We start from the raw sequence: 11,868 nt of genomic DNA on the forward strand, positions 1-11,868 counted from the left end.
GGTTTTTTTCTGAAATATTCTAGGTTTCACAAACCGACCACACTATCTCACTATGCATCACTATGGAACTGGTTAAGCTTGGGAATCTGTTAAATGACCTCAGCTGGACTCACAAATTCCTTGGCCCCTGGAGCTGGAGTGCAGGGCCTGGAGAAGTTCCATCTGAACCTGGATACCTCTGCCGATATAAGTCATTCCTCCACAAATCTGCTGTGCTGCTCACTAGTAGTTGGGGTTTGGTCAATGAAACCTCTGGGGACTGTCCTGAGCATCTTGAGTCACCTGTCACTTAGGTTCAGTGACTGCAATCCTTTGGAGAACACAGAATGCCTTTGAATTATGTTCAAAGGAAGGAGTTCGCATAGGTACAAGTCTAGGCAGAGAGAAAAAGATTGAGGGTGAAGGAGGGACTGGCAAGGGACTCTTTCTGCTGCCAATACAGGCAAAGGCAGGTGGCATTTTGTGCCTCTGAGCTAATGATTCCCACCCAATTTCCAACCTTAATGAGCTCAGCAACGCCACCACATGTGCAGAGCATGCTTATCAGAGAAAAAAAATTGAATTTGGAATACCTATTTTTTTAAATTAAATTCTTAAAGAACCCAAATCTTACTTTATTTTCAAGTATTTAGTTATTTTACTCACCTATAGACCAGGGCTTCAGAATATCTAGTCCTTTTTCAAACTTCCCTCTGTTCCTCTGGAAAATGGAAAGCAATGCAAATATTGAACATCATATTCTGAGCTAGGCACTGTATTAGACACTTTATATTTTTAAATGGTGTGAAACCTATTAGATAATCACTATCATCCCAATTTTAAGATGAAGAAGTGAGCATAACCAGAGTGAGTGACTTTCACAAGGACTCACTTCTGGCAGAGGGGCTGTTGTTCAGGCAGAGAGCCTGTCTAGGGCCTAGACTCCATCCAGCTCAGGGGCCCTTCTCGTCTTTGGGTTCATTTAATATTTATCTGACATTTGTTTAGTACCTACTATGTACCAGGCACTGTTCAATGAGATGCAGACAGCAGTGAACAAAACAGACAATAATTCCTGTCCTCATAGAATTTACATTCGATTGTGTTGGCAAGGCCCTGGGTTTTTTCCCTGGTACCCTAGGATATTCAGCAATACATACCCATCATACACCATACAGAGAGATGCTTCATTCTGAGCATCATCCTAGTTATACTTTCCTTGGGGACCTGACTTCAACCCTAAAATAAACACAGGGAGAGTTCTGAGTTCAGACTTCATGTTAATTTGCATATTTGACAAGAAGAATTGGAATTATGCATTTGTGATTCAGGTTTTATTTCCTGATGATTCCCAAGGGGTGACAGCCAATTGTGCCTTTCTGGTGACGTACTCCTGCCTTCTGTTCTGCTCTTTGAGGGCTTGAACAGATCAGGACTAGGCAAAGCAGCTGGCCCAGGTTGGATGATCCTTTATATATTGAATCCAAACTCTACTTAAATGTGGGAATTCAAGGAATTCTTTCATGTGGTAATTCCCATAGCCCCCTACACTTCCTGTAACTTCTGTCTCACATTACTTTTTCATGCTGCCAGAAGTATAGTGGAATTTCTATGAAAATGAGTTTTTCACTTTTAACATATTTTAACAGGTAGTGAATGGAATTGCTACCATAATTGCTGAAACACATGGATACATGAGGCAAACGAAAATGTATTGGTATCCATAGAAATATGAATACCTGTGCTATAAAGCACTTAGTTATAGGCATGCTTGTCTCAAAGATGGAAATCTTGGAGCAGCCTGCCACCTTCAGGACAACTTTCCAACTAACTCTACCAGAGAACACTGGTTTTAGCTTCTATAAATTCCGACTACCAATTCCAGTTAAAAACACTTCATGATAATCAATGGTGGAAGCTATGTTCCTTATAAAACTTTTGCTATTATTATTATATGTAATAATTACCTTACTTTTCTTTAAATAAAACGGCCCCTTTCTTTACTTCAAGATTCTTTTTAAAAATTATTACCTCAATTCAATTATCTTTACATCAATTATTTCATTGCTTTTAACTTTGAGGTAGGAGGTAGATGGGCCCCCGGGGCAAATGGTTTGAGTTCGTTCCTGTGGACTGATACTCTGAGACAAGAATAACAGGACAATTGAGAGAGGAGGCTGGGCCCTGCCCAGGTAGAACATGAGACCACATATTCCTCATTCTCAAAGTCAGGAGACCTCCCCGACTACACATGGATAGAAAGGCTCCTTGGAGGTCAGAAGGGGAGTGATGCCAGGTGATGTTGTCTACCCATATGCCTCTTCGGTAGAATCCATCTTGGCTAAGAGATGTGCGTGCACACATGGGAAGATCCTGAGATATACCAAATACGGACTTTGAACCAGGCAAATCAAAATGATTGGTCAAAGGAAACCGAGAACAAATGCCCCATAAAAGTGATTCAAACTGCCACGAGGGTGCGACTCTCTCTGAACCCACCCGTGTGTCTATCCACATGTACTGTATGCTTTTTTTCTCCTAATAAATACTTTACTTGTTTCACTACTTTCCATCTTTGTGGGAATTCTTTTTCTGCAAAGCTGTAGGGCCAGGGCCTTGTCACTGACCACTGGTCTAGTGGCTAGGATTCGGTGCTCTCACCGCCATGACCAGACCTCAATCACTGGCCAGGAACTGAAACCCTGCTTCAAGCCGCTGCTGGCCGAGGCCACCTTCATTTCACTAAGGAGAGCTGAGAACACTAAAAACAGATCTTGCAGCCACAGTCTGAAAAATACTGTAACCTTTGGAAACTCTGCTACTTCCTAGTGGGTTCTTTGATTATGGATTAATGACAGTATTTCTAAAGAATCTTAAATAAAAGCAGCAACACAATAATCCATTCAGAAACAGGAGGAGGAAGAGGGAGAAAGGGAAAGAGGGAGAGAGGGAAAGAGGGAGCGAGACAGAGAGAAAGAGAAAGAAAATATGTACAGCACTCGCTTTGTTTGTTTTTTCCCTATTGTCTGTTCCTTTCATTAAGTTAAAGGAGGTGTCCCTGGCTTAAAAAGAATGAGGAAGGCAGAACAAAGGAGAAATAGGCTAGGGAATGACGCGGTGACTCAGCACTTAATAGTATGGAGATATAACACAAATTAGTATCAAAAATACACAAAGAGAAGGGAAAGGTCAGCATAACGAAATAAATATAATTAGATCAAATGGGTTATGAGAGAGGGATGTAAATGATTATGGAAAAAGAGAACACGACTCAGATTCAAACTTATCAGGCAAGGGGACAGGAAAATAAGGGACATTTAAATAAAAGAGTGACAGAACAAATATTCATGGAGAATGATTAAACTTTCATTATTTCCTTTCACAAAAGCAGAAAAGGGCCATTTTAGAACCTTCGTTTACCCTGGTGCCATTAGTTCCATTTCTACTGGCTTCCTCTTTGGTTGCACTGACCTGTGAAAGGACTTCAAGGTCAGTTTGCTTAGACTTTCTCAGCCTGCAACTTTGGAATCACGAGGGAAGCTTGAACCAATGCCGGGCCTCACTTGGGAGGAATTAAATCAGAAAATCTGGGGTGAGGCTCGGCATGAAACTGCTTTAAAACTTCCCGCCCGGGCTTCCCTGGTGGCGCAGTGGTTGAGAGTCCGCCTGCCGATGCAGGGAACACGGGTTCGTGCCCCGGTCCGGGAAGATCCCGCATGCCGCGGAGCGGCTGGGCCCGTGAGCCATGGCCGCTGAGCCTGCGCGTCCGGAGCCTGTGCTCCGCAACTGGAGAGGCCACAACAGTGAGAGGCCCGCGTACCGCAAAAAAAAAAAAACAAAACAAAACTTCCCGCCCGACTCCACCAGTCTCCGTAGAGGAAAGCCATCGTGTGTCCGAACCTTAAGTCCCGCCCCATCTCGCCGGAAGCGGCCACAGTGGGGAGCACATCCAGGCCCCGGAGGGAGGCGCGCTCCCTTTGAGATACTCTGGGCGGAGATGCTGCGTGCGCCCTCCCGACCGCTGGGGGGCGAACGGCGCGCGATCAGCGTCCACTTTCCGGCGCGCGGCCAGGGCGACCCTGGACATGCGCATGCTCCGGTGCGTCCCGGAGGTCCCCAGCGCCGGTGTTTAACCACGTGTGGTGTGAATTTAAGGGCATCATGTTATGAAGAGATGGGTGCTGCGGTGACTCGCGCCATCAGGAATTTCAACCTAGAGAACCGGGCGGAACGGGAAATCAGCAGGATGAAGCCCTCCCCCGCTCCGAGGCACCCCTCCACCAAGAACCTCTTGCGAGAGCAGATGAACAGTAAGTGGTGCCAGGGCGCGTGGGGCCTCGCGTTGCGGGCTCCCTGTGCGGGCTGGGCTGTTCCACGCCGGTGGACCTCCGTCCGGTGGTGGGGGTGACCGGGGTCGGCTGCAGTCACTCGGGTCAGCCGAGCGCGGGAAGGGGGAGCCACCAGGCCGGTGACATTGAGACAGTCCCCTTGCGCTCGCGGTGGAGGCGGCGGCTCTGCCTACTTCGTAGTCCTGGCGGTGTTAGCTTGTGCCCCCGCTCCCCCGCCCTCCCCGGCTTTTGTCTTTAATGCTCAGTGACTTGATACAGGGAATCAAAATCAGAAGGGATTGTGTGCAAGAGAACTCTCTAGATGTCTTCACAGAATGATAGACACCGAGCTTGACCTAGCATTTTGAGTTACACTTAAAACATGTTCTGTAGTGTTCGAGTGATTGTTGATTAAGCAAAAAATTAAAAGTGACTGTCTTGTGTTAAGTGTTTAGGATTTTAGAGGAAATTTTCTTTGGCTTTAAATATGACATTCTTTTTCTTTCTTTAGGCCATCCAGAAATTAAGGGACAAATTGCTAGAAAAGATGACAAACTGCTGTCATTACTAAAAGATGTGTATGTCGATTCCAAAGATCCCGTGTCTTTTGTGCAGGTAATGTGTGTTTTAATTAAGTAAATACATAATTTAACCCTTTGGGGCTCCAGGAGAATGACCAAGAGAAGTGTGGCAAATAGTAAAAAAGAGAGTGAGCGCTCTGCAAGTGTAATAATGTCGGTGTGCTTATGACCAGAATGCAGAGCATTGGCAAAGTTGAAGTACAGCAGTCTAAGCCAGACACATATGCCTCCGTTCATTGGATATTTTCCGAAATTCTAAAAGACTTGTGAAAGTATTGATTGTGTGCAACTCGGTGAATTATTTGGTATTATTTCAGAATTTGTAGGATTTGGTAAGGTACTTCTAGTGGTTGTCATTGGAATGACCAAGGGAGGGCTTTAATACTATTTTCTCATACTTCAGTGGATTGAGGTATGTTTTAATATCAGAGATTCCTTTAGTGTTGTGTTGTTGGTGCTTGGTTGTTTTTTTTATTTTGTTTTTTAAGAACATTATTAAGATAGAATACATAAAGATAGGGAGATCACAGAATACACTGGGAACGGGAACCTGTTTGTAAGTGCCAGGCTCAAGTGCTTTGCATACAGAGAAGAACAAAACATTTCTAGTCCTTGCTTTCACGGTGCTTATAGTGTTGTGAAGGACACAGGCATTAAACAGATGAGCAACCATAGGTACATAGTTACTAATAGCTCTCTGAAGGAGAAATATAGACACTGTGAGCATATCAGAGGGACCTTTTTGAGACTGAAGGATCAGGGATGGTTTCTGAGGAAGTGACATTCAAACTCAGGCCTGAAGGATGGGTGGGAGTTAACCAGATGAGTTTGTGGGTCAGGAAGGTTCTAAGTAGGAGGAAGAGTTTGACTGAAGGAGAAGGAATTGCCAATGACCGTTCCTATCTTTCCATTCTAAAATTCTCTGGTTGTCTCTGTAGATAGGCAATAGACGGTTTGCACAGATAAAGTTATTAGTATGATTTTCACTAGAGAAGAGATATAAAACTCATGTACAATAAGGTATGTAAATTGTTGCACACAATAGCAGTTATAGGGTTCAATTATCACCATATACTCGTAAGAAATATATGTATAGGGGTTGATGTTCATGTTCTTTATGTTATTTTTAGGCAGGAGTTAGATAATACTTCTAAGTATTGTTTCTCTCACATGTACTTATTCATTCGAAAATTGGCTCTTGGGGAGCCAAAAACATTTAACACTTCTTATGTATAAAACACAGAAATGTAGTTATAATACATAGGAGATACACAGTGGTATTAAAATTTCTTGGGGGGGTATTAGGAAAAGTCTGAAAAGACTCACGCAGAGTGATAATGAAGAAAAGGTTGAAGTGCCTATTTATGTTCTTTGTCCCTTTTTTTCTTTTGGGCAGTTCATAATTTTCTTAATGATTTGTGATGTCTCTGGACATCAGTGGAAAGTGAAGAAGTTGTTAGGAGTATTTCAGGCCAGAGTTACAGTATGAAGGTAGGAGAGAGTGTGATGCCTTTAGAGTTCAGTACAGTTAGGAGAAAGTATGAGGGATGAATTTGGGAGAAATGAGGTGGGGTAGAGAGTAATAGGGGCCAGATCATGAAGATCCTTATTTGTCTTGCTAAGGAATTTGGGTTTTATCCTGAGGGCAGTGGGAAGTCATTGAAGAGTTTCCTGTCGAACAGTGACATCAGATTTGCTTCATTCTGGGGGCAGTTTTGAGAGTGGGCTGGGAAGGAACGAAATGCATTTTATCTAGTTAGAGGACACCAGGGTTTTGCAGTAGTTCCTGCAAGAGATGTTGGCTTGGACAAGGGTGATTTAGTGACTGGGAGAGAAGTGAACGGGTTTGAGAGGGACTTTGGTAGTATCAGCAGGATTTGGTCGTTGATTGCCTGTAATGAGAGAGAGGGGGAGATGTAAGGTATCACGTAAGAGAAGCTCTGGGTTTTGGAGTGGGATATGGGAAGTGGGTGGTATTAGTTACCGAGCTAGAGGATATGGGGATAGAATCGGATTTTCAGAGGAAAGGGATAAGTTCAGTTTTAGACATGTTGATTTTGGTGTGCTTATAGATTATCCAAGTAAAGATGCCATTTGTCATTTGGGAATTCGGATCTGGAAGTCAGGAGAAAGGTCGAGGTTTGAGATGGGATTCGAGAGTCATTAACACGTAGATAATAATAATAAGGGGGTGTGTGGGATTGCTTGGGAGGAATGTGTAGAGTGAGAAGACAGCCTGGGCTAGAACTTGGTGCATACTAACATTTACGGGGCATCTGAAGGGAAATAGTCCACAAAGGAAACAGAAGGAACCACTACAGAGACAGATGGAAAACTAGGAGAGGGGTGGTATGGAAACCAAAGGAAAGACAGTTGTGGGTCTGTGGGAGTGGTCAGCAGTGTCAGGTGCTGTAGTGAGTTCAGATAAAGCCTGAAAAGTGTCCTCTGGATGCAGATCTAATCTTCTGGATTTGAGATCACATGTATCTCTTTTAAAGTTGAACTAAAAAGAAGGAAACTGGTCATAAAAAAGTGTTGGTTTTGGGTTTGTTGGGTGTTTGTAAAATTTGGTGACTACAGCATTTTCATATTTTGACCAAACAGCAGTAAATAGGCAGGGTGCCTTTGAAAGGAAAGGTAAAGAGGGATGGTTGGTGTAGCTGATAGAGGAATGGAATACAGAGCACAAATGCAAGGGTTAAGCTTGGGCGGGACAGACAGATGGAAAGATGGGTGTTATAGGTAGTTTTATTCATATTTATTGCGGTCTTGGAGGCATTAGTTTATTTTCTCTGAAGAGGCAAGATCTCTAGCAATATTTGAATTCATTCAAGGTGTTTGGAGGCACTGAATATGAAATACAAAACTAGGAAACCGAATGGAGATTATCAAGTACACCGTTAGAGCAGCATCAGAATCCTGCCCTTTTAAAGCAGTTTTTTATCTTTTCTAAGCAGTGCATTATTGTTGTTCTTTTAATATATATGAAATAATGTGGTAAGTGGATGGTATACATTTGATTATTATTTTCTAGAACTACCTAAATTTTCTAATGATTGACTTATGGTTATGAAATGGTGATATGGCAAAAGTGCCATTGAACTATGACTCATTATAATGAGAAAATATAGTTTAGAAAATCATGGGTAGTATTTATTTGAAGAAGAATAATAGAGATTCTAGAATCATGGAAATAGGTGTCAAATCTTTGCTCTCATCTTGAAAGCTTATTTTTTGGTTTTTGTTTCTTGATACTAGGTAAAGGATGCTGGAACGCCTCAGAAGCCAAAGGAGTTCAGGTTGCCAAAAGACCATCATTCTGACATGATGAATGTTAAGAACATTCCCAAAGGCAAAATTTCCATTGTAGAGGCACTGACACTTCTCAATAATCATAAACTTTATCCAGACACATGGACTGCTGAGAAAATAGCTGAAGAATACCATCTAGAACAGCAAGATGTAAATTCCCTTCTCAAATATTTTGTTACTTTTGAAGTCAAAATCTTACCCCCTGAAGGCAAGAAAGCAATAAAATCAAAATGAAGAGAATCTTGAAATAACTTTTCCTTTATGTACTCTGCATCCCTGTACCCTGTTTATTTTCTCATTTTTAGCATATTAAATTATATAAATTACCAAATGTGTTAAGCTCCCTCCTTGTGAGAGCATGCTATTTATTGAGCTCTACTGAATTTTCAGGATTGCTGTTAGAATTAATTTTGTTCTCTTTTAAACTTTAATTTGGTTTAGGCATATGTTCTTATGTAATATCAGCATGACTAATCAGTACATGTATAAATTTATTATAAATAAAAGAGTTATCATACTTTAGACAAATCATATCATCAGCTTTTAAATTGATCATATAACCTCTTGGGAAATGTCCTGAATCCCTCGTTTAACATTCAAAGCTTCATCTTCCAATTTTGGTGGTTAGTTTATGTATGAAATAACTTTTAAAAAATATAAACGGGAATTGGTGTATTTAAAATTTTAGCAGTCTCTGCTTTGACAAACAGGTAAGTTCAAAAACTTTCAGAGAGACAGGCATAGTGGAACCTATCTGAAAAAAATAACTTTTCTCTGGACTTAGCATAGAAATACAAGAAAATTTTAAAGAGTGGATAAATCACAGAACTATGGTAAATTGAATTTGGTGATCAAATACATATATTTTTTTCTAATTTAAATGCTGGTTGAAAGAAGAGAAAAAATAGCAAGTAGAAATATAAAGTGTGATTACTGGAAGGGACTTAGGAAATTGCTGCTTCATCCATTTAACAAACTTCTGAGCACAGTGTGTGCCAGTACTAGGGTCTTAAATGAGATTGTGTAACTTGAGCTCTGTCATATTACTACCTGTGGGATTTTGGGTAGATTGTGTAACCTCTTTGAGATTGAATTTCCTCTATAAAAAGTACAGTGCTGCCTTATTAAATCAGAACTGTGAAGATACGTAAGATAACAAAGGACTACAAAGGACTGAACAAATTCGACTCATTTTTTTTCCAACTGATGAGAGCAGCCTGGGGAGGTTTCATGACCTAGCTAAGATTATTCTGTAGTTTATGACATAGCCAGGCCCAGAATTTCGGTTTTCAAAGTCCTAGTGGTATGTTTTTTTCAAAAAATATATCTCAAAAGTATACAAGGTGTGAGTTGTGGGAATATTCAGAGAATATGGTAAGAAAAATTCCAGGTTATCAGTGTCTTTCTGAGGGAAAACAGGCATTCCCTACTTTCCAGGGATTTCCCTGGAAATGGTATGGAAGTTGCTGAGGAATTCAGCATGATGATGGAATGAGGCATTTGTAATGCTGAGAAGAGAAAAACTGAGATGGGTAAGTTTTAAGCTGTATTCAAGTGCAGTTTCATTATGTGAATAAACTATACCTACCTTATATTTGGTTCAAAACTAGTTCTTTTAAGAAAAAAAGAATTCTTAATATAAAATTGTATTTTAAAACTCCGATAACTCAATTATCAAAACTGTTTTCTTTTACCAAATAAAGGTCAATACTTGTACTTTAATCACTAATACTGCTATTTCTGAGCCATCTTCCCTATTCAAATCTACACTGTGGTTAGGCGGCTGTAAATATAGCTGTTGTTATGTGTGTCACATGATAAAATAAAGTACTTCCCATATCATTCATTGGCCTATTACTGCTTTTTATTACAGGTAGGAGGGTGTTGGGTACTAGTCGTGTCACAGAAGGCATGGAGTTGAGATTCAGAAAAATCTAGATGTAGATCTCAGCGTCCCTCTAGCCATGTGATGTTAGAAATGTCCTCAACTGTAAAACAGGTAATAATTGCTAACATCCTAAAAGCAGTTATTGTACTAGGCATTGATCAAGTAAATGTATTAGGCATGAGGATAAGTACTGTTAACCATATTTTACCGGGAAAATTGAAGCACAGAAATCTAAAGTAACTTTTGAAAGATTACCTAGCAAACATTGGAACCTGGATTTAAATCCTCGTAGGTTATTTTCAAAACCTTGTGCTCCTAACTACTACACTATGTTGTCTCTGTGGGTTTATAAGAATTAAGTGAGGAGGGACCTTCAAGATGGCGGAGGAGTAAGATGCGGAGATCACCTTCCTCCCCACAGATACATCAAATATACATCTACACGTGGAACAACTCCTACAGAACACCTACCGAACTCTGGCAGAAGACTTCAGACTTCCCAAAAGGCAAGAAAATCCCCACATACCTGGGTAGGGCAAAAGAGAAAACAGACAAAAGAATAGGAATGGGACCTGAACCTCTGGGAGGGAGCTGTGAAGAGGGAAAAGCTTCCACACACTGGAAAGCCCCTTCACTGGTGGAGACGGGGGGCAGGCAGGGGGGAAGCTTCAGAGCCACGGAGGAGAGCGCAGCAACAAGGGTGCAGAGGGCAAAGCGGAGAGATTCCCGCACAGAGGATTGGCAGTGACCAGCACTCACCAGCCCGTGAGGCTTCTCTGCTCACCCACCGGGGTGGGCAGGGGCTGGAAGCTGAGGCTCAGGCTTTGGAGGTCAGATCCTAGGGAGAGGACTGGGGTTGGCTGTGTGGACACAGCCTGAAGGGGGCTAGTGCACCACAGCTAGCAGGGAGGGAGTCTGGGAAAAAGTCTAGACCAGCCTAAGAGGCAAGAGACCATTGTTTCAGGGTGTACGAGGAGAGGGGATTCCTTCCCCATGTTCCCACAGAAGGCAGAACACTGCCTAAGTGAGCTGCAGAGATGGGCAGGAGCCACGGCTATCAGCTTGGGACACCAGAGAAAGGCATGAAATGCTAACGCTGCCCCCGCTGCCACCAAAAATCCTGCATGCAAGCACAGGTCAGTATCGAACCTCCCGCCCCCCGCTGGGAGCCTGTGCAGCCTGCCACTGTCAAGTGTCCCATGATCCAAGGACAACTTCCCCGGAGAACACATGGCACGCCTCAGGCTGTTGCAACATCATGGCGGCCTCTGCTGCCACAGGCTTGCCCTGCATTCCAATTATGACTACCATACCCCTCCCTCTCCCCAGACTGAGTGAGCACAAGCGCCCTAATCAGCTGCTGCTTAACCCCCTCCTGTCTGAGCATGGAACAGACTCCTGAGGGCGGCCTACATGCAGAGGTGGGGCCAAAACCAAAACTGAATCCCAGGAGCTGTGCAAACAAAGAGGGAAAGGGAAATCTCTCCCTGCAGCCTCAGGAGCAGCAGATTAAATCCCCACAATCAACTTGATGAACCCTGAATCTGAAGAATACCTGAGTAGACAACGAATGTTCCCAAATTGAGGTGGTGGACTTTGGGAGCAACTGTAGACTTTGGGTTTGCTGTCTGAGACTGATTTGTTTCTGATTTTTATATTTATCTTAGTTTAGTTTTTAGTGCTTGTTATCATTGGTGGATTTATTGTTTTTGTTGCTCTCTTCTTTTTTTATTATTTTTTTATTTTAATAATTTAAAAAAATTTTACTATTTTTTTCTTT

General features: G+C 42.2%; 1 protein-coding gene across 1 annotated transcript; it reads left to right on the forward strand.

The window, feature by feature from the left end:
• Window positions 1-4,061: 4,061 nt before the first annotated feature.
• NDUFAF4 (NADH:ubiquinone oxidoreductase complex assembly factor 4) lies at window positions 4,062-10,380 on the forward strand. Its single transcript, XM_082634014.1, has 3 exons — window positions 4,062-4,289; window positions 4,819-4,922; window positions 8,147-10,380. The coding sequence occupies exons 1-3, from the start codon at window positions 4,154-4,156 to the stop codon at window positions 8,432-8,434; spliced, it is 528 nt and encodes a 175-aa protein (XP_082490140.1). The 5' UTR covers window positions 4,062-4,153; the 3' UTR covers window positions 8,435-10,380.
• The last annotated feature ends 1,488 nt before the right edge of the window (window positions 10,381-11,868 follow it).

The sequence above is a fragment of the Mesoplodon mirus genome, assembly GCF_964341445.2.
Source record: "Mesoplodon mirus genome assembly, chromosome: 10".
In the NCBI taxonomy this organism is placed as follows: Eukaryota; Metazoa; Chordata; class Mammalia; order Artiodactyla; family Ziphiidae; genus Mesoplodon; species Mesoplodon mirus.

Bases quoted from the DNA above. Each gene is read 5' to 3' on its own strand.
- NDUFAF4 (XM_082634014.1), top strand. From the start codon at position 4,154: ATGGGTGCTGCGGTGACTCGCGCCATCAGGAATTTCAACCTAGAGAAC. The intron at 4,290-4,818 runs GTAAGTGGTGCC...TTCTTTCTTTAG, and splicing joins CTTGCGAGAGCAGATGAACA to GCCATCCAGAAATTAAGGGA. The intron at 4,923-8,146 runs GTAATGTGTGTT...TCTTGATACTAG, and splicing joins ATCCCGTGTCTTTTGTGCAG to GTAAAGGATGCTGGAACGCC.